Source organism: Lepisma saccharinum, chromosome 10 (assembly GCF_977018435.1).
Source record: "Lepisma saccharinum chromosome 10, izLepSacc3.1, whole genome shotgun sequence".
NCBI classification, from domain to species: Eukaryota; Metazoa; Arthropoda; class Insecta; order Zygentoma; family Lepismatidae; genus Lepisma; species Lepisma saccharinum.
The window spans coordinates 84,402,956-84,424,521 of NC_139238.1; the positions used below are offsets into that span (position 1 = coordinate 84,402,956).

At 41.1% G+C, this 21,566-nt stretch overlaps 1 protein-coding gene across 8 annotated transcripts in view; it reads left to right on the forward strand.

Moving 5' to 3' along the window:
- mtd (TLD domain-containing protein mustard) overlaps positions 1-21,566 on the forward strand; it is a 652,551-nt gene that overhangs the window by 317,740 nt on the left and 313,245 nt on the right. The window contains exon 1 of one of the 8 annotated variants that reach the window (XM_083130057.1): positions 4,349-5,405. The exons of 4 other annotated variants lie outside the window; for them this stretch is intronic. In XM_083130057.1, the coding sequence (XP_082986183.1) occupies positions 5,251-5,405 (155 nt within the window). In that variant the 5' untranslated portion in view covers positions 4,349-5,250. Of the gene's footprint in view, positions 1-4,348; positions 5,406-21,566 lie in introns of those variants that run through there. 3 more of the 8 variants (XM_083130059.1, XM_083130050.1, XM_083130053.1) reach the window with 3 other exon arrangements.

Genomic DNA, 21,566 nt, shown 5'->3' on the forward strand with positions numbered 1-21,566 from the left:
ACTTTACGCAAAGATAGACTAATGGAGACTGGACATACAGTTTTAAAGTGGGATTCGAACCACTGTGCAATATGCCTCCACCGGGCATCGAACCCGAGACCCCTTCATTACAAGGCGACGACGTTACCACTGCGCCATCGGGGAGCCACCCGCTAAAGACTTGAATAATCTTGAATAATAGGTGGGCAAATACGCACTGATAATTTTGAAGATAAGCGCCAAAATAGTGAACTTTGTGGTACCGACCTCCTTGGCAGGACAGCATGCTATGACGCCAAGGGTGGCTTTGGCATGGGCGTTCTTTCTGAGTGTCCCATCATGAATTTAATCTTAGCATCGCTCATCGTCATCACCTTACAGCCTCCTTTCGACCCATACACATATATAAGGTGTCTCATAAGTAATAGCGCAAACTGACACGCGTGAAAGTACACGATAATGTAAGCAAAAAAGTCTCAGTAAACATGAGTCTGCAAACGAGCCGTTTTCGAGATAATCGCGAATGTGTGATTACAAGTCGCCACTGACTTCATTGTTTGTAAACGTCGTCCTAGTTGGTAAAATGCTAATAATGTGTGCGAATGAGTGGTTACAAGCCGTCATTGATTGCATTTTGTAAACATAGAGTGCTTTACTCCTTGCACGTTCCGAGGTTTGCTCTTTGTTTACAAAAAAGAACATTTACGTATTATTAGCATTTTACCAACTAGGACGACGTTTACAAACAATGAAGTCAGTGGCGGCTTGTAATCACACATTCGCCATTATCTCTAAAATGGCTTGTTTGCAGACCCATGCTTACTTAGACTTTTTTGCTTCTATTATCGTGTACTTTCACCTGTGTCAGTTTGCGCTATTACTTTCGAGACACCCTGTATATTGTAAATTAATTAACGGTTAGTTTGTTTTTCAATGATAAAATATTGTAAATTGTACAGTAATTTCTAAAAATGCAGGAAATGGGTGTATCTTTATTTGTACACTTGGATGTAATTTAGAATCACTGGTCTGTAGCATTGAGGTCCCAACAAGCCGTGAGAATTTTACAACAAGTAATATAACTAATGACCGGTGGAATATTTAATGATCGAAGGGCAGCCGTTATATGAGGTGAACATTTATTTATATCTTCTCATTGGCTCCGACCTTGCTCTGCATGAAAGCGCGTAACGGTTCGCTCACTTTCCTTGACACACTGGTAGCCACGTGGCTCGATCGTACCGCTTGAATCGTGCACTATTTCAATTAACGCCATTATTACGCCATTTTGAAAATCACTTGCAGGTACTTATTTTATAAAAAAATACTTTTCTTCCGCCCGTTTCGACACAGGTTTTTGTCACCACGTACTGCTACGTCGCATGTTCTGCAATCCCCCCCCGTTTCGTACAATAGCTTTAGTATTCAAGAGTGCCAGGCTCGAATCCCGGTCAAGGCATGTGTTCATCTTTTTTCTTTATCCTTCCGAGTAACTCAGAAGGTAGAGTGGCGGTGTAAAATAACCAGAATAGAAGTAGAATTCAACAGTGCCACTTTGCCGGCGCAGTGGTTAGCACATCGCGCTACGACGTCAGGGATCCTGGATTCGTATCCCAATCTGGGCATGGATGTTTGTAAGTGTCAATTCCTCAATTTCATCATATCATCACTCATCTCCATCTTCGCAAATTAGCCAAGAGTGACACAAGAAGCGAAGTAAAATAAAGCAAATCAGTGATTTGTAACAATATTTCATAGGTTGAAAGATTAAAGTCAGTGTTTGAAACAAGGTGGTTTGATTTAAATCAGGTGATTTTTTTAACGCGGATTTAAATCCCTTTAAATAAGTTATTTATAGAATAATGTACATAAGGATTTTGTAGATATCAGAATCACTTCTGGTGAAAGTACATTAATCTCGTAATAATTTAATGGTGTTTATTAGGCTCTAAGAAAGGAAAACAGAGGGAACAAAATATATGTATTGATGGTGTAAAGCTCCTACGAAAGGAGTAAACACACTTACACTTCTCTTGATTTAAAATTCAATAATCTTTATAGGCAAAAATAGCGAACATTTTGTGTAGAAAAATATACAAAATACTAATCATGTTAGACCATAAATAGTGTCATTATCATTGAACTGTAATGAACATGGCACCTGAAATTTTTCAAACTATTATTAAAAAAAATTCCAAAATTCGGGTACAAAGACTATAAAAATATTTAAGTTAATATTTTAAGTACAATTATAGAGTACATCCAGAATCTTTAATTTTCACTGGAAGAAAAGTTACTGAAATTATTATAGCTTCATTAACACACTCAACAAACATTTAAATAGTAGATTCATATATACAGCATCAGAAACAGAAAAGTGTATATTTACATATAATTTTTTATATGGTTTAATCAAACTGTTCAATTTTTTTAGAGAGGCATTTACTAGAAAAGCCTTTATAAAAAAAAGTATATCTACATGTATGGGGCCAAAAAAAAACACGATCCTCCCTGATGGCGCAGTGGTAGCGTCGTTGCTTTGTAATCAAGGGATCCCGGGTTCGATATCCGGTGGAGGCACAAGTGGTTCGGATCCCACTTTAAACTAGGTTCAGTCCCGATTAGCCTTACGTGCATAAAGTGGACTTAAAACACCAAATCAACCAATCAAAAACCGCACAAGCAATTCTAAGCTTTTTTTTTAAATATAAAAATCTATTTAAATTTTAAAAAATGATTTAAGTTAAGAAATCATCAAAAATAATTTTTAAAATAAAACTCATGATTTTTATCCATCCTGGTGTGAAGTCATGATCAATGGGTTAATTCTTAAAGCTCGGTTGCAGCGTAATCTTTCTTGAGAGAACATATCGACAGAAGGGGCGATGCCTGGATGATTTTAATATTTTTGCTTGTTAATGTAAATATGTATATTATTAATTAGCCGACATCAAGGCAGCTGTTCTTTTTTAATTTTCTTCTTTCGGAAAACCGCTAGGATATTCTAAAATCTGAAAAATTACATATGCTTTGGATTCCTTCTAGAGTATTCACGTGCATCTTAACGTAGTTTGCTTTCGCTATTGTCTAGATATTATCAATAGTTTAATAGAATTGCGTAGCCACAAAACTATTGAGAATATCTAGGTAACAGCAAAGGTAAACCACACGAAGATTCGTGTGTGTGCTCTAGAAGGCGCAGTGGTAGCGTCGTCACTTTGTAATCAAGGGGTCCCGGTTCGATACCCGGTGTAGGCACATAGTGGTTCGGATTCCACTTTAAACTGTAGGTCCATTCCCGATTACTGTGCACAAAGTGGACTTAAAACACCAATTCAAATCAAAGACACGGACTTTGTTGTTACGATGAGCATAGAATAGCCAACTACGGTTTGAATCTCTGTTAACGTTAGAGTAACCACGTGGTATCGGCTAATTTGGTGTTCAGCAAGCTGGATGGTGATGACTCGTTATCAGCTCCTATTTTTCTGTCTCTCTCGCATTAGCTTATCATCCTAAAAAGGGAAAACAAAAGATAGGGAGATAGAGACAGTATCTTCTGACTCAGGCGGTCGTTGACTGCTACTCGTGGTTCGCTCGCCTAGTGGACCAGGAGCAAAGTTGCCATTTGAATATGGAGACCGTGTTGTGGCTGGAAGGCACAATCGCCCATGGATTCATACGGAGAGCTGTGTGCAGCTCATGACAAGCAGGTTGACCTTGATTGTCGTGTGTGTTGCTAGGCTTGCTAGCTCGGAGATAAACCGGGTTGTCACCGTGTGCGGTCGCGAGAAACGTGTGTGTATCTTTCGGCCGCTTCGATGGGCAGGTTTTGTGTGTGCAACGGTGCCCATAATATTGTGAAGTGGTACTAGTGAGTGTGTGGTGCGACGGAAAGTTTCTGGGAGACCTAGTTATTTCCCGAAACCAAGACTTGATCTGCCGGCATCTGATGGTAGGCGTGGCTTCTTCCAGAGTACTCAACCCCTTCCAGTTCTTCAAGGAGTTACTTTTCACTCTCATTTTTCTCACCTTCCCGTCAGTGGTGTATTCTGAGCCCTGGATCAGTATTACAACAGGTGGCCGTAGGCTATCGAGGACGGGAGAGGACTTGGCTCGCCTCAACCCCCGTTGGACACACCCATTTTGCTGTTTCTCTCCGTTGCCATAGCAACGTCAGACAGGTTGCCAACTCCTAAGTTGCCAACTCCAGAATCACCATCTTATTACTGAAATGAACAATTTTATCGACAATTTCTTATCTATTTTTCATCTGTATTTTGTCTCTGGGCTTCAAGCTTCGAATGTAGTCTACCTAGCATAGAATATACGCTCTTCATTCCGCATCCCCCCCCCCCCCCACCGAATTTCACATTTTTTGAGAAAGCAGGACGTGGTACTCATTGCGATTGTCGCAGTTTACCATGTATTCCCTTCCTATCTTCTCTTAAGATCTTCATTACTTTGTTCCATTCTGAGCTTACCAGTGCTATTTTTCTTCTACACTGTTAAAGTAAATAGCAGTTATGTCTTTTTAACCTGATGTGCTCAGGCATTATGTATTAATGTAATATTTTTATATTTTACATTGTTAAAAATGAACAGTCAAGACTGTTTATTCTGATGTGCTGAGGCATTATGCACTAATATTCGCATAATTTTACTTCTACATTGTTGAAAATTAACAGTGAAGACTGTTCAACCCGATGTGCTCAAGCATTGTGTTCTAATATTCGAAATCCAATTTTGGAAATATCAACTGTTGCAGAGTTATGTAAATCGGACCCGTCACTTTCTTCTCATTAGAGTATCACATGTCTTTGTGGATGGTAAACGCATGGACTGTCAGTTGTTCATGGAATAACCCTTTATTTACTGCAGCAGCGGAAAAGTATAACTTTTTGAGCACCCGTTTTAGTCCGAAATCGATCAACTTGCATTAAGGTTTCGCAAATTATTTCATCAGTGCATTATTCCTTCTATCATCCTTGTACACCTGCATCCTCTTTGGATTTTACTGCGTATTAGTGACGGTTCCCCAATGTGCGAAACATTGAAAATCATTTAGCGCAGTTAGAGCCCAAGACAAGTAAACAGGAAAGAAAGGAGGTGAGAGCAGGCAGACAAGTCCTGGCCAGCAACCGGATCGTCCCATCGTAGTCCAACTCTCGAGTCGAAGACGAGGTGACCACGTTTCGCTGCATCAATCACCGTGCGTACCCCAGCATCTTAAGACATCTTAGAACTTGAAACGCGTCCCATCTTTCCGAAATGAAGTTCGTGTACGACTCATCCGTCAAAGTGAAGTCTACGATGGACGAATCGTACCTGCACTGCATCGACTACCAGAGAAGCGTTGTAATTTGGAGACACGGGTTCACCACCCTGCTGTGCGATGGGGGTTCCTTTTCTCGGCGTGTGCAAGAGTAAGTATTATTATATATATGCGTTACTCCTACCCCTGTGCGAATTAATCTTTTTGCTTTTGGGGGAGAGGTGCCCATTGAGTGGCGTACTTCTGATTTCATTTTGGGAGATAGGTTTTGCGTGTATGCAAATTTGTATAGATCCGCGATAGCTCAATCGTTATGGCGTCGGCCTCCGTGGCGGAGTGGTTAGCGCAGCGCACTATGAAGCCACGGGTGCCGGGCTCGAATCCCGACTAGGACATGTATGTTTGTGTTTGTTCATAATGAGAAAAACCGAGAATATATTAGAAATTAATATATGTGTGGAAGTTGAAAAAAAAGGTGAATGATGGGGGGGGGATACTCCCGTATAGGGGTATTCCTCTAAAATAAAGAATGCCATTAGGGCGCCTGACTACCATGCGAGAGACCCGGGTTCGATTCCCTGTGGGAGAGAACAGGGATTTTTTCCCACCTGTTCAAGCTGCTCCGGCGCCCACCCAGCGTCGTATAAAGTGGCCACCTGGAGGAAGCTCTGATGGGGGAAGGTGCTGATCACATCACCCCCACCCTCAGCCGTGATCAAGAAAGTGTGGGGCACTAATTCCACACCCCCTATACGCCTTCATGACGTGATGCAAAGCACAGGGGAGCAGTTGACTTTTACTTTACAAATTTTTGTATGTTACCAGTCAGCCGTAGCACAGCACGCTACGTCGCCAGGGGTCCTGGGTTCGAATCCCGGTTAGGACATGGATGTTTGCCTTTGTCCGTAATGAGAAAGTCGAAAACATAGTAAAAATTGATATGTGTAACTGTTAAGAAAAAGTGTGAATGACGGTGGACACTACCGTATAAGGGTATTCCTTTAAAAGAAGAAAATAGGTATAGCATCTGGCTACCACACTAAAGACCCGGGTTCGAATCCCGTGGCTGGTGATGTGGACAAGGAATGTTTCCAGTCATTTCCCTGTATCTTCGCGGCTCTGGGGCCCACCCAGCCTGGTATGTGTGTATCTGGGTACATCCCTGGGGGGTAAAGGGGGCCGGGCGTGATGCTGACCACATCATCACAAGTATGGCTGAGATGAAGAATATGTGGAGCTCTATATCTCCACATCACCCCACATGCCTTCATGGCATCAGGGGTACCTTACCTTTTTTACCAGTCAGTAACGAAACTCATACCTTGCGGTTCTAAGTAACCTTATAAGATTGACTCTAAGCTATGTCACTAAATCTTATGATAACATTTACACGTAATTTAGAAACATTTAGAGTAATTCTAAGAAAATACCAAACTCATACACAAAGAGAGCTATCGAACTAATAACACCGAAAGCTTGGCTGAATTTCTATTGGAAGTTGAAACTTATATCGTGCATCTAACCTACGAGTTTCTTGTGAACACTTTAATGCATGTGAAACATCAGCACTATGCCATGAAAACCTAAGTGGAAAACAGCCTACTGTTACCTCGGCTCGGTGTGGTTGGTCAGTTTGCAGAATGGTATCCTTCTTTAATCCACAAGGCTGCATCCTTTCGACAGGAAAATCTTTGAATGGCTGGACCATTAATGGACAGGAATGAATATTACATAGTTAAGAAATGCTATCAATTTAGTCTTCTTTGAGGGGGATAAAATCATCCATGGTAGGGATAAAAATAATTTTCTTTTGCCGGGATACATTTTTTTGCGGGAGGAAATCCCCGGCTTACCCTCGTCAATTCACACAATGCTCCTACTAGATTTCAGTAATGCGGAATGCTTCGTTGTTGTGTGTTTTAAAGATGTCGCAGTGGCATCTCGCATTTTTAAGCTGTTGACTGTCAAATCCCTGTGGGATAAAATGGGTACGTGGGGCAACCTTGGGGGTTAAAGGCGAGCGGAGCGTGGTGCTCATCACATCACCTTCACAAATGGGCGTGCTTTGAATGCGTGCGGGCTATGCCTTCACTGCACGATGCAGTACACACGCGAGCAGCTTTACCTTTTCACATATTCGAAAACAGTGTTCTTCATCCTTCATTAGCCAAGAGGGGCCGAAAAGGAAAATAAAATTATGCTGAATCCATCTTCTTTCATCCTCAAGTGAACTATATTTTTGTTCCGTTTTCCAATGGTTGTGCCTGCCTCTGCGATGGCGTAGTTGTAACGTCATCGCCTTGTAATCAAGGGATCTCGAGTTCGGTACCCTGTGGAGACACACAGTAGTTCGTATCCACTCTAAAGCGTAGGTCCACTCCCCATTATCCTATCTGTGCATAAAGTGGACTCAAAACAAATACTCAAAAATTGAATTGGTGTGTTCGAACCTACGACATACACATAATTATTGTTGATTCTGTACGCTAGAGTACAGTATTTGTCGTCCGTTTTCTCTAGTTTCTAGTCTCTGGACACCACTCAGCCTCTTACTAAACAAGTATCCAAGTCATAATTACTATCAGTCCGTCTTCTGCACGTGTTGATACACTGGGTTTTCGTTCCGGCCGTAGTTTTCCATTTCTGACATCAGATATAAAGGATCAATATTTTCCGATCTTATCATTGTGAGTTGTACTGTAGAATGTGCTTGCTTTCGGGCGAAGGTCGTGGTATATTTTTGTTCTCGTATCAGATGCTAGACTCTGAGTAAAATTACATATGTCATCTCGCATTTTTTTTGGAGACCACACCAATGAGTGTGTTTAGGGAGGAAGGGGGCGGTTACCCTCAGAGTGCTAGCAGAAGTGAACTAATTTTAAGATGTACAGAAATGGGCTCGACATTTGAGTCTGCCATCTTAAAATGGATAAGGATAATGAGAAATTGTGTAAGAACGCCGAGATCAATAAGGGCAATTGCAAATGATTTATGAACTGTAGCATGAGTAATGACAAAAAGAACTCTAATGTGGATAAGGACAACGACAAGTTACTCTAAATGGATAAGGACAATGGCAAATGACTTTGACGAACTCCGAGATGGATAATGGCAGTGACAGAGGATATTAGATTCGTCAAAAGTCAAAGTTTTGTTTTATGTCCACTTCATAAACAGATGGGCTAATGGGTACTGGACCTACAGTTTAAAGTGAAATCGTAATCACTATGCACCTCCACTGGGCATCGAATTCGAGATACCCTGAGTACAAGGCGACCACGTTCGCACTAATACATAGGGGAGGCCCTCGCGTGGTGAAAATTCATTTGGAAACAACTTCCGGGGCATCGGCCTATATTGTCCACATGATGGGAGACCAGAGTTAGTTTTTCAGTTTGAATTACGATTGAATTTTGGTTTGAATTACGATTGAATCACAGTCGTGATTATGATTTATGAATCACATTGATTACATTATAGTTAAGTCATTTTCTTAACATCAATATGATAAACCGCTCATCGGTCAGCCAACATCTGCTGTCCCCTCGCAGTTAAACCGAGAAGATCGGGAAGAGCAGAGGCATTGCAGAAACTTACCCAACCTCTATCGCTTAACCCTTTTGGCTGTTAAGTTTGACAATGGAATAACGATCAGAAACAAGTCGTTTCCATGGTAGCGAACCTTTCTTTATTGGTTCAAACTCAAACATATTTTTTCTAGCCGCTTGCAGAAGAGACAAATGCTCACTGACACTTTTATGTCACCACTTAACACGTCTATACTTGTTGCATCGATTCAAATGATAGTTTCCAGAGTTGTCACACGGGAGCGTGGTAATTCCTTGTTTGAAGCAAGAAAACGAACAAGGATAAAGTGAGAATGCCAGTCGGCAACATTTTAACCCAAGTCCGTGTCCGCTGAAACCGGGGCGAGTTTACCGCTGTTGCCACAGAAAAGTTGACAACCGTGAATGACGCCCCTGTCCTGCCACCAGAGCGAGAGAAATGCAATAAAATAAACAGCTTCCCTTCTGAAGGGAGCACGACTTCACCGGATGCCATCTTGTCAGGAATTTTCATAGGTGGTTGCCGACCGGCGCTGCTACACTTGTAACATCCTCTGGCAGAAAGTTTTATGCATCAGCATTCATCCAATCACAGGATTATTCTTTGAATGCCGTCTCTAAGGCTAGGGGGATAATGTAACGATTACGTAAACAATTGTAGTTATGTTCCTCAGCTCTATTTCGTAGAACTAGGATATTGGCCTAAATGCCTACTTTGTTCCTGAGAACAGATTTGTAGGCTTTGAGTAGAGCCCGGGTTTTGCCTTATATGCTTTTTTTTTTGTTTCTGGGAACAGATTCGTAGAAATATGTTTTGTTACTAGATCCCGGGTTTCGTGCCTTAAATGTCTACTGTGTTCCATTGAGATTCGTAGTCTTTGAATACACATGTTTTATGATAGATACCGGGTTTTGCCTTAAATGTCTACTTTGTTCCTGCGAACAGATTCGTAGTCTTTGAGTAATTATTTATGAGGAATAGATCCCGGATATTGCCTTAAATGTATACTTTGTTCCTGTGAACAGATTCGTAGTCTTTGAATACACATGTTTTATGATAGATACCGGGTTTTGCCTGAAATGTCCACTTTGTTCCTGCAAACAGATTCGTAGTCCTTATGAATAGATGTTCCTGCGAACAGATTCATAGTCTTTGAATGCATGTTTTATGATGAATAGATCCCGGGTTTTGCCTTAAATGTCTACTTTGTTCCTGTGAACAGATTCGTAGGCTTTCAGTACAGAGTGCCGCTGTACGAGACGAACAAAATGAATACGGAAAGCATCCCGTGATTATGGTATACCTAGAAGAAACCTACACAAAAGGTGCATTTGAAGTTCAGACCATGTGGGTCTATTTTCTTTCAAACCTCATTGAAGAATCATGATATTAATAATACATTTTTGTTGCCGACTTAACGGTAGCGACCTCGATTTTTCGGTGTTGTTGCTTTTACAAAAAAAAAATAGCGTTTTTTTTATTATCTTAGCACACTTTTGTGCCAAATATGCCTGAAATTATTCCTTCATTGTGCTTTCAAACTAGTATATTAAGGTGTAGGCCACATGGCCAACGCCTGCTTTATACATTGGAAGCGATATTTGGATGTTATTTTCCATTATTTCCCGCGCGACAAGTACCGATGCTAGTGCTCCCGTGTGAAGGCAGGTGCGAAGTCCATCTCCTCCCAGAACTCCGTCACTTAGCTCGGTGATGCAAAAAGTTGTTATAGAAGGTGACAAATCATTGGAACCTGTATTTTAACGTGGCTTCATGTAGCTGTCGGAATTATTCCATGTGTAAAACGCACGAGTTTCTTTTTTGTGGGTGGGTGGGGTAATTTTTTTTTGGAAACGTCAATACCCAGAGTAGGCACATGGCGCTGTGATTCGGATCCCACTTTAAACTGTAGGTCCAGTACCGATTAGCCTTTCTGTGCTGAAATTAAACCAACAGTAATTCAATTTTTTTATGCTTAAAGCGCAAGAAATGTTAAATTTAATTTTTATTTTCGTGTTTTAAGGACGAAAGGTGAATTTCGTGAAAAAGTCCACAATTCGCATTGTATGCCAACTTCACTGCACATACATAAATACATTTTCATTTTTCTTCGCTGTTATCGTGTTTGCGAAAAATCAAGTTCTCTATTTATGGGTCACCCTGTAATTTGTACAACGTTTCGTGAATAATATTGGATCCCTGTATACTGTCGCTGTTTCCCTCTTTACGATGTCAATGAATATAATATGCATCTACATATACATCATGGAGGATGGATGTACTGCTGTTGGTTCTACACCAGGAAGCATCATCATATCCTGTAATGCAGCATAACCTTGCAGCTGCCACGTCGATCTAAACGAAGTGTCCATGAGGCGCTTGCGAAATCGAGTCTTATATTCATTGCAAGTGGGGAGTGACTGCGCAATAGGGTAGACTTTCGTAAATAGTTAGGCCACTTAACCCAGGCATTCGCTAACTACAGCCTCCTCTTATCGCCTACGCATCACGTACCTTTGATTCGTTACTCCTGCTTCCTGGAATAGCGTAGGTGCACACTTTCTTCGTCTCTTAGTCTCATCCTTAAGAATTCGGAGAATATTATTCTTTTAGTGAAAAGTTGCTTTTCTGGGACAATTTCCTCCTTTTTCTATGTTTCCCTTCATTTTCCTTCTTTTTTTCATCGGCCTGCTCGGCTTTTGATCTCGCCACCGAAGTTCCTTGGTTCGAGCAGCGGCTGGAGCATATTTTTCCTTTGTGAGTGTTTCTTCATCAATTTCATCTAATCATGGCTCATCGTTGTCCTCGAGATAGATCAAGAGCGGCAGAAAAGGGAAATTAAATAACAAAAAAATATTCCCTTCGCTTTATTCCCTTCGCTTCTTCTGTTTCCTTGCGTTCACTTCTCTTGGCTTCAGTCCCTTCTCTTCTGCTCCATTTACTTCTCTTCGTTCCCTTCCCTTCTTCTCCTTCCCTTTCCTTCTCTTCTCTCTTCCCTCCATTCCCTTCTCTTCTTCTGTTCCATTCACTTCTCCTCCTACCATTCCCTTCTGCTCCTTCCATTGTCTTTCTTCCCTTCCCATCTCTTCCCTCTTCGTTCCATTCTCTTCTCTTCTCTTCTCTTCTTCTGTTCCATTCAGTTCTCCTGGTTCCTTTCCCTTCTCTCTTCGTTCCATTCCCTTCTTTCTTTGTTCCATTCTCTTATCTTCTGTTCCTTTTCTTTCTTTCTCTTCTCTTCTTCTGTTTCCTTCCCTTCACTTCTCTTGATTTCAGTCTCTTCTCTTCTTCTGCTCCATTCACTTCTCTTCGTTCCCTTTCCTTCTCCACCTTCCCTTCTCTTCTCGGTCCATACCCTTCTCTTCTTCTGTTCCATTCATTTCTCTTCGTTCCTTTCCCTTCTCTCTTCGTTCCATTCCCTTCTCTTCTTCTGTTCTCTTTGTGTCTTTCCCTTCTCTTCTTTTCTTTCCTTGCCTTCACTTATCTTGGTTTCAGTCCCTTCTCTTCTGCTCCAGTCACTTCTCTTCGTTCCATTCCCTTCTCTTGTTCTGTTCCATTTGCTTCTCTTCTCTCCGTTCCATTCCCTTCTTTTATTTGTTCGCTTGCCTTCTTTTCTCTTTGTTCCATCGCCTATGTAATCTGGCTTTTGCCTTACTCTGTAGAATATGGCGCTTGTAAGTTCCTATCTTGTGCTACGAGTGTTTCTTCACCACGTGCATTTATTGCATTTTTTCCTGTGGCAGTTTGACCTGTGCATCGTCGTGGTTACAACCTGCCACGTGAAGGTCTTGCACGCTTTGTAATTGTTGCTAGCGGGATGAAAGTGAATTCAAGGACTCGTCATTTAATTTGCAGGTTAGCGTGAGATCGTTGTTTACTCTGTGAAGTTCGGTAAACGACCGCTAGAGGTTCTCACCCTAGGAAAAGTCTGCTACGTAGTCCAGGCACGTGCTCGTCAGTTCATGCGTTCTCTGCTTTTTCTTTCTCGCCGTCTAGTCGAAGACGCGGAGATTCCGTGGTTAGATCGTAGAGTACAGGGTGGCCCAAATAAAATTATACCAAAACAAATGTGGTAATAAGGACGTTTTTTATCATCAGAATGTTTTTGTTGTTATTGTTGACAGAGACTTCTTGAGTGACGTGTTTTGCTTTATTCTTTAAAATTTGTCACATTTTCAAAATCTCAGCTCCAGTTGCGATATTGTACACCAGTAGTTTCAAGCTACATTCCAAAACATTGAGAAAAACCGCCCCTATACAGTTAAGCCCACTTCGAACATCTATAGAGCGACCACAAGGAAAAGAACCTTCGGCTAAAAGTCACCGCGCATCTTCCCCTCCATCGGCTCAACTCAGGCAATAGTGAAGCATGCTCCACTCAACCCCTTCCCTCCATGCGGAAGTACTATGCACATGACTCGCGGGTCTGCGCAGGGTATTTTGCCTGCAGTCTGGGTAGAGGAGCGTGTGACACTCTTCTGACTTCATTTGCCCAAGTTTTAACTTGTAACAGATGTACTTGATCAAACATACTGCCACTCTTCGCTTCGTTGGGCGTTGTTTTGTTTAGGCCACCGTCAGGTTTTTCGCTACTTAGACTCCTGGTGATATATATATATATATATATAATATATATATATATATATATATATATATATATATATATATATATATATATATATATATATATATATATATATAAACAGAGTGATTGGTTCATTTCTTCTATTTTACTTCGCCTCTGTGCCATTTGGATAATCGTGAAGATGAAAATGAGTGGTGCAATATGGAATTGATGATAGGACAATCAGAAACAAATGGGCAGTCACAGCACAATCGCGGGTGTGTGTGTCTCGGTATTCTTACCATTCCTGGCGAACATCATTTTCCCCGATAACGGAAGGGCCTCACCGATGGCGCAGTCGTAACGTCGTCGCCTTGTAATCAAGGTGTCCCGGGTTCGATAACAGGTGGATCGGATCTCACTTTAAACTGAAGGTCTAGTCCCGATTGGGCTTTCTGTGCATAAAGACGACTTAGAGCAAGGTGTCTACCAGTCTGGAAATCCTGGAAAATTCATGGAATTTACTGTTTACGGAAATTTTAGGGTAATTTACTCTGTTTCTGGAAAAATATAAATTTTTGTAGATCGAACTAAAAGTAGGTTTTATAACAATAAAAATGGGCAAACAAAAAATGTTCAATTTGTTGTGGACACAGCATACTTCAATTTCATATACTGGTAGTTATAGTATAAATTATGTATTAATTACTCTAGGAGAAAAGTGATGTTATGAACTATATCCATGTAGAAATTTATTACAGTAAGTGCCTATTGGAATATCCCACTTGGTTGCTGCAATGTTTGTGTTGTGTTTGGTAGTCATTAAAATTAATACAGATTTTATTACTAATTTTTACCATAATTATGTATTATTTATGCTATCATTATGATTATTTTGTAAAAATAATTCTTTGTTAACCAAAGGTTAATCCTGCCATTATCAATTTTACATGTGAAGTGAATATCCTAAAATCTTTGTTAATTGGGATTTTAAGTGCAAAATAACAAAAATATAGTGAACTTCTATAATATGAATTGTCCTAATAACTTTAGCCTGGAAAATTTGGTTCCTGGTCTGGAAAACCTGGAAAAAGAGGTACGTACAACGGAAACTTTGTTCTCCCAACCGCAAATCTCGTGGCCGTCGGAGGCTGGTTACATGAGTAGCGGATCTGGGATTTGAAATCTGCTGTTGATCTTTTCCGAACGCAGAGCAGACGAGCCGCGCATTAGCAATCATTACGATCCTCCCCTCCATTTAGCTTTCATCCGTGCGTTTCCAATTTCGAGTTCTTTTCATAGAGATTTAATTAGGAAACTAGAAGCTATTGTTTGAATTTAGTAATTTCCCTCCCTTTTGCAGTGTCCAGTTACGTTGCTTCATAGACCGGGCTGCAGCCGAGAAATCAATGCGGTTTCCCTGCAAAATAAATCCCCGGCTTTAGTTGTCATGTAATTATCTACCCACAGTTGGGATTTATTAATTACGGCCTGCTGAGTATTACATTCAAGGGGCCGCTGTGCTGATGTAACAAAACTAGTCATCTCAAATAATAACTGCAATTAATTTGGAATAACTAGTGTTCGGATAACTTAGAGCTATAATTGGCTAGAAGTGAGGGAAAAACGAACTTTGTCATATCCTTCTTTGCTATCATATTGTACACACAATTTCTGTAAATTTATTCAAGAACGTGGATTTATATACGAGGTATGTCAGGAAAGTAAAGATACAACTGATATATATCTTAGGGAAAATATATAAAGCATATGTTGACAACACTAACAGTAACCTTGATCCTTATTCTTTCTACTAGTAGTAGCGTTCATTCGTAGTGGTGCGCCGAGTCTTGTGTGAGTCACACGTGCTGGAAATGGCTGCGGCTATAAAGAATCTCCCGCCAAATGCGAAGTTCATAATGTTCACATAAACTGCCGCAATTTGACTATCGCCTTTTGCCTGGAGAAACAGTATCACTGCCTGCACTTCGCATTTGGCGGGATTCTTTATCGCCGCAGCCATTTCCAGCACATGTGACTGACTCACACAAGACTCAACGTCTATATTCCTTGACTCAGCGCAGCACTGCGAATGAACGCTACTGGAAAGAGTAAGGATCAAGGTTACTGTCAATGTTGTCAACTTATGCCTTGCATATTTTCCCTAAGTTGTATCTTTACTTCCATGACACGCCTCGTATATTTTTTTATATTTTAAATAACTTCACATACATAGAATCGATAAGAACTAGTCATCACGACAACAACAAATGTATGATTCGAATTATTACCGATTCAGCCCATGGCGGCATAGACCTACTTGAACTGTCTAACAATATTCCCCCTGGTTTGCACATCTGGATCTGGCATGTGGTTTGTGGAGTCATCTAGACCTTCTGGGAAATCCTGTTGCAGTTGTCTCTTCCCAATGCTGTCCTTCTTCCCGCCCCTTTTCTTCATAGTACGTTTCTATACAGAAGGTGATACTGTAAAGTCCATGTCAACAACTTGATGGCGCTCACCACAAAATCCCTCCGTACAATGTTTCGAACATTGATCATTTACAGTTCTTTCACTCGTAATTCCTTCTAGAAAGACAGTTTCAAATGTGCAGCCATGGGTTTAATCGGCCATAATCCCAATCCTACAATTGTCAATGGACTTAAGTTTAAATATTTAGAAGATGTACGACTTCAGGTATTTGAATTGTACATTTATAAAAATTGTGTGTGCAACCCAATGCCAAGAGAAAGATGCAAGAAACTTGTGTTAATGAAAATTGAAATAGGAGCTGGTGGATATAAATTCTAGGAGAATGGTAGGAGTACCAAATTTCTGTTAATAAGGGAACGAAATACTATCATGAGCTAGTAAAGGAAATAGAGAAACGAGAAACTCGTGTGGGGGTTAATATTACGTCATTGTATTATATATATACATATATATGGCCCTCCCCGATGGTGTAGCCGTAACGCCAACGTCTTGTAATCAAGGTTGTACAGCGCTTCGATTTCCACTGAACTGTAGGTTCACTCCTGATTACCTATCTAAGCATAAGATGGTGCTGGCCAAAGAAGCAGCGACACCTTCACGACGCTAAATTTCTCCTGATTGTTCACTACCGAGAGATGCGGTATGTTTTTTTGCTCGTGAGATGAAAGATAAAGAACCTTGCCACTCGGCTTGGATGTAGCGGCAAAGGATTGTGTGTAAATGTAGCACCATGTCTCGAATTTGTCAAGTCCTGTGTCAACAAGCGAATCTTTCCTCCTCCCAATATTTCTCTTCTCTGTCTCTCCCTCTCCCCGTGATCCAAATTGCGTTCTTAGAAGACGATGCTTTCGAGCCTCCCAGGGGAACCGAGTTCGTAGAAAAACAACCCCTGCCTTGACTTGTCGGCGCTAACTTGTCTTCGTTAGGTGGTCTCCCCACAGGGATGTGTCCTTGGCTGGGTTTAATAAAGGCTAGTTGACGAGGTTCCCTATCCATCATGTTTGAAGGTGCTCCGGGATGGAACCTTTGTCTCCGGGCTTGCAATTCCTTATCGTGGGATGGTCCTCAGTAAGCAGAACAACAAATCGAGTGAACTGTCACACACAGAGCATATCAGCGTGCAGTTAACAAACCTACATATAAACTGAACACGAATTCCAACAGGCATCATCATGTAACATGGCGAAAGAACTTGTACACAATGCAACAACTTATGGTAAATTGTATAAAGAAACTGCTACATTCAATGAAGGAGAGCAGATGAAAGAGAAGCAGAAGAAAACATGGTAGGTGTATTGTAGATGAGGACTTGGGGAAGTTGGAAATAAGAAGATGGAGAAAGGTGTATGATGCAAACGTGCCAGAAGAATGCTGCTGAGGACTAAGTGAAGTTAGGAATGATAGCGTGGAAGAAGGCTTGGGAAAGTTATGAAGGAAAGCAGATGGAAGAAGAAAGAAAAAAAATATGCCTGAGAATTCAGAGGGCTTGAGTTATTTGGACTAAGAGATTGTATGAGAAATCCATTAAGGTAAAAGGAGAAAGGCAAAATAGACAGTCGAATGCATCTGAGGGCTACGCGTCGGGAAGAAGGATCAGGAGAATGTACGTAGATAAAGACTAGAAAAAAACTAGGAATCAGAGTGTGGAGGAAGAGAAGGATAAGGCGTATCCATGATGGGAAACATATGTAAAAGAAATAACAGTATAGAAAAAGAATCAGGACAATCCATGAAGGAAAAGATGGAAAAATAAAAGGGGGAAGAAAAGTACCAGAATATGTGTAGATGAGAACTTGGGTGAATTAGGAGTGAGGTGAAGGGAGGATTAACAGAGTCTGCAAGAGATGAACAGCTGACAGGAGTGTGTGAATGGGTTCTTCCTCTTGCAATAAGAGGATGAAGGATAAGGAGAATCCATTAAGAAAAAAAAAAACTAGGTGGATAGCGAAAGATAGACTATGAAAGACTTGTAGGAATTAGAAGATGGGGAAAGAACCAGAAGAATTCGCGTTACAGAAGATGTGGCTGAGGACTAAGGAGAATAAGAAATAATATGATGAGGAGAATTCATGAAGGAAAGCCAGTTGGAAGGAGAAAGTAGGAAAATCATTTCAAGAAAAATAACTCTGAGGTCCTTGTGGAATTGGAATAATTATCGGGAGGAAGGGTCAGGATAATTCGTGGACGAAGACCAGATGGAAGGTGAAATTGAGAAAATCATAGCTGGAAAGTATGAAAAATAGGAGAATGACGACGTAAGAATTTGGATAGAGAAGGATAGGCAGAAACAGTTCCACGCTAACCGTAGATCCAATGAAAATGAAGTGGGCCTTTGACATTGACCCTGCTTTGAAAGAAAATTAATTTACGTTCATATTTTCGTCATGGCACAACATTTACTTCTCCAAAATGTAAAAATCTTTAATTATCTAATCAGAGCTAGAAACCAGGGCTTTAATTGCCACAGGAGCACACCGCTTGCAGCTGTTTTGATCCAGAGCATCTCGTATCCAATATTCATTATCCTCTTCAATTTCATCCGAGTCGGTTTTAATAATGACTTCCCGGCTTAGCTTCCTTGATTTCATACTAGGGTAAAATATTTCGAGCTTCCTTTCCTATCTTAATTTTCTTCCTTTATTGATTTAATTATTACAATAGTTTTACAGAATGAATATGGATAATGCATATTTAATTACATAATCTTCGTCTTAGCACATATTCCAACTGCGCTTGGGTACACTGGTGAGCCATTTATTTTGGAGCGAATTCATAAGGGGAAAAGTTGTCGTCCTTTCCCGTTGGAGAAATACGAGGGTGAGTCAAATGATAACCTTAAAAGTGCTGCAAAAATAGAAGTGAAACAAATGGTTATCATTTTTCTACATAATCCCCTCCACGTTGAATGCAAGTTTTCCGTCGTTTACAAAGTGCTTGAATGCCCCGGAAAAAAAAGTATTTTGGTTGGAACTTCTGTCCTCTCAGGGCCTCTTTAAGTGGTCCAAACAAGTGGTAATCGCTTGGGACCAAATCTGGGGAGTAAGGAGGATGGGGTAGGCACTCAAAATGCAAATCTTTAATTGTCGCAACGTCATTCGGGCAGTATGTGGCTTAGCATTGTCATGCTTCAAAATGACACCTGACGACAGCAGTCCGCGTCGCTTTGACCTTATTGTAGGTTTCAGATGGTTGTTCATGAGATCACAATATGAAGCACTAGTTACTGTGTGTCCTCTAGGCGTGTAGTGCTCCAGAATAACGCCGTTTTGGTCCCAGAAAAGGGTCAGCATGACATTACCGGCAGCATGACATTTTGGGTTTAAGGGAAGATGAATGGTGCCATTCCATGCTTGTTTTCTTTGTTTCGGGAATGTAATAATGGACCCATGTTTCATCTCCAGTTACAAGTCTTACAAATGTCATAACCCTCTTGTTTGGAGCGCCGCAAAAGTTCCTCTCACGCATCAAGACGTCGCATTTTCAGCTCGTCTGTCAGATGACGTGGTGCCCACCTGGCCGACACTTTACGAAACAGGAGCACGTCATGAATGATGTCATGACTAATACCTGTAATAACAGCTATTTCATCCACAGTCACTGGGCGATTATCCCGTAGAACGGCCTCAACAGCCGCTATATTCTCTGGCGTCACAACTTGATATGCTTGGCTTGGGTGAGGAGCATCTGCAACAGATGTCACATCACTTCTGAATTTCCTACTCCACTCATATACCTGTTGCTGTGACACACAAGCTTCACCATACTATGTCTTCATTCTACGATGAATATCCATAGGTTTAATAGCCCTCACTCATCAAAAATCTGATCACAGAACGCTGTTCTTCCTTTGTGCATGTTGTTAGTGGGACGGCCATCTTGAAACTGCTCCTACAACGACGACTCGACGACCAACACACTTCTACCACCTATTGGAGTGAAAGTACAGTACGAGCAACAGCACCACCAAATCTCATCACAATAGCATAAATATTAAACATTTTATGACACTTTTAAGGTTTTCATTTGACCCCCCTCCTCGTATATAGTTCTTCTTGTTGTTTTGCAATAGCATGATTATTTTTTTCTTCACCAAATATTCTAGCCTACTTCTGATGACCGAGAATGTATGTTGAGAAGCCCGAGTCTATACATCTTGGAACTCACGTTGCTATAGGGATTACGATGGGATTTTATTTGTTTGGATGACTATCTTCACTTAAGTTTCAAATCAATGCATCTTTCACTTCACGATCCATATTTGAGTGCCCGCTACCACATACAGATTACGGTGTATTACTTGCCTTCGCGCGCATACCGCTCGTTTTATCCGTTCGAGCGTTATTCGCACGAGCGAAGAAACTCTCAATTCCGCACGCTATCTAGCGTCGTCCGTGCAAACTATTTGGCGCTCGAACGAAATCCTCTCTAACAGCACTGTACTTGATGTGAAAGAACAATAAGAAATAGCAGCAAGAAGGAGAAATCCTAGTCCACAATAGGCACAGGTAGAGGAGCTGCAGCCAAGCATTGAAAACACAGATGTAATAGAGAATTTCGTACAGCTTCGGGTGTATTAACTGGATGCCTGTCCCTTACTTTAAGACTCATAACTCTGTGCATGTAATAAGTTTTGGACGTCCTAATGTTATTTACAAAGGCAGAAATCATAACCGGTCGAGAATGAAGTCGTTCTGTCCCGCCGTTCCGTGATCCTTGCGAAGGATCGTTCACCGCCGTGGACACTTTTATTTGTTTACGTTATCGGTTTATTGTTTTGTTTCAAAGAGTAATTTCGGCGTTATTTATGGTCGGCGGTAACCAAAAACTGGCTATTGTGTGTGGCAGGGTATTATGGGACGCAGCAGTCCGCTTTCAGTGGGAGGTTAATATTTAGTATCTCTATGTCTATTCAACCCCCCCCCCCCTCTCTGTCTCTCTCTCTCTCTCTCACACACACTCACTCTGTATGTGGTGTGTGTGTCCTCTAGTGTTGGGCAATATATAGTACAGACGATATATCGTCACGATGGTTTGGCGATATATATCGTCACTATATTTGTCGATATATATCGTGGAGACGATATATCGCCGATATCACGATACGGAAAAATATCGTATGTTCTGTGACGATATATCGCGATATCAAATTTCTGATATCGTCCATTCCTAGTGTCCTCTCTCTCTCTCTCTCTCTCTCTCTCTCTCTCTCTCTCTCTCTCTCTCTCTCTCTCTCTCTCTTTTACTCACATACACACACACACTGTCTGTGTGTCATATCTCTTCGTCTCTGCCGGCCTCCGTGGCGGAGTGGTTAGCATGGTGCGATACAGCACCAGGGGCCCGAGTTCGAATCCCTACTTTGACATGGGGTGTTATGTATTTCTGAATATCCCTTCATCAAGTTCATCTCATCATCACTCATCCTTATCGTCACGATTAGCCAAAAGTGGTAGAAAAGCGAAGTATACAAAAATAAAAATAAGGAGCAGTGAAAATAATAACCTATTCGAATGATATTTGACCACCCTGCGAAGACGATAGATAGGATTTCAAGTCGACAATTTAAGGCGGATTCGATGCTCAGAGTTGAATGTCCAGTTCTTGTAAGTTGAACGCATATCCGGCCATTGTTCTGTAGAATATCTCTTTTTTTTCCTTCGCGAAACAAATGGACGGTGTCAGGAAACAAGG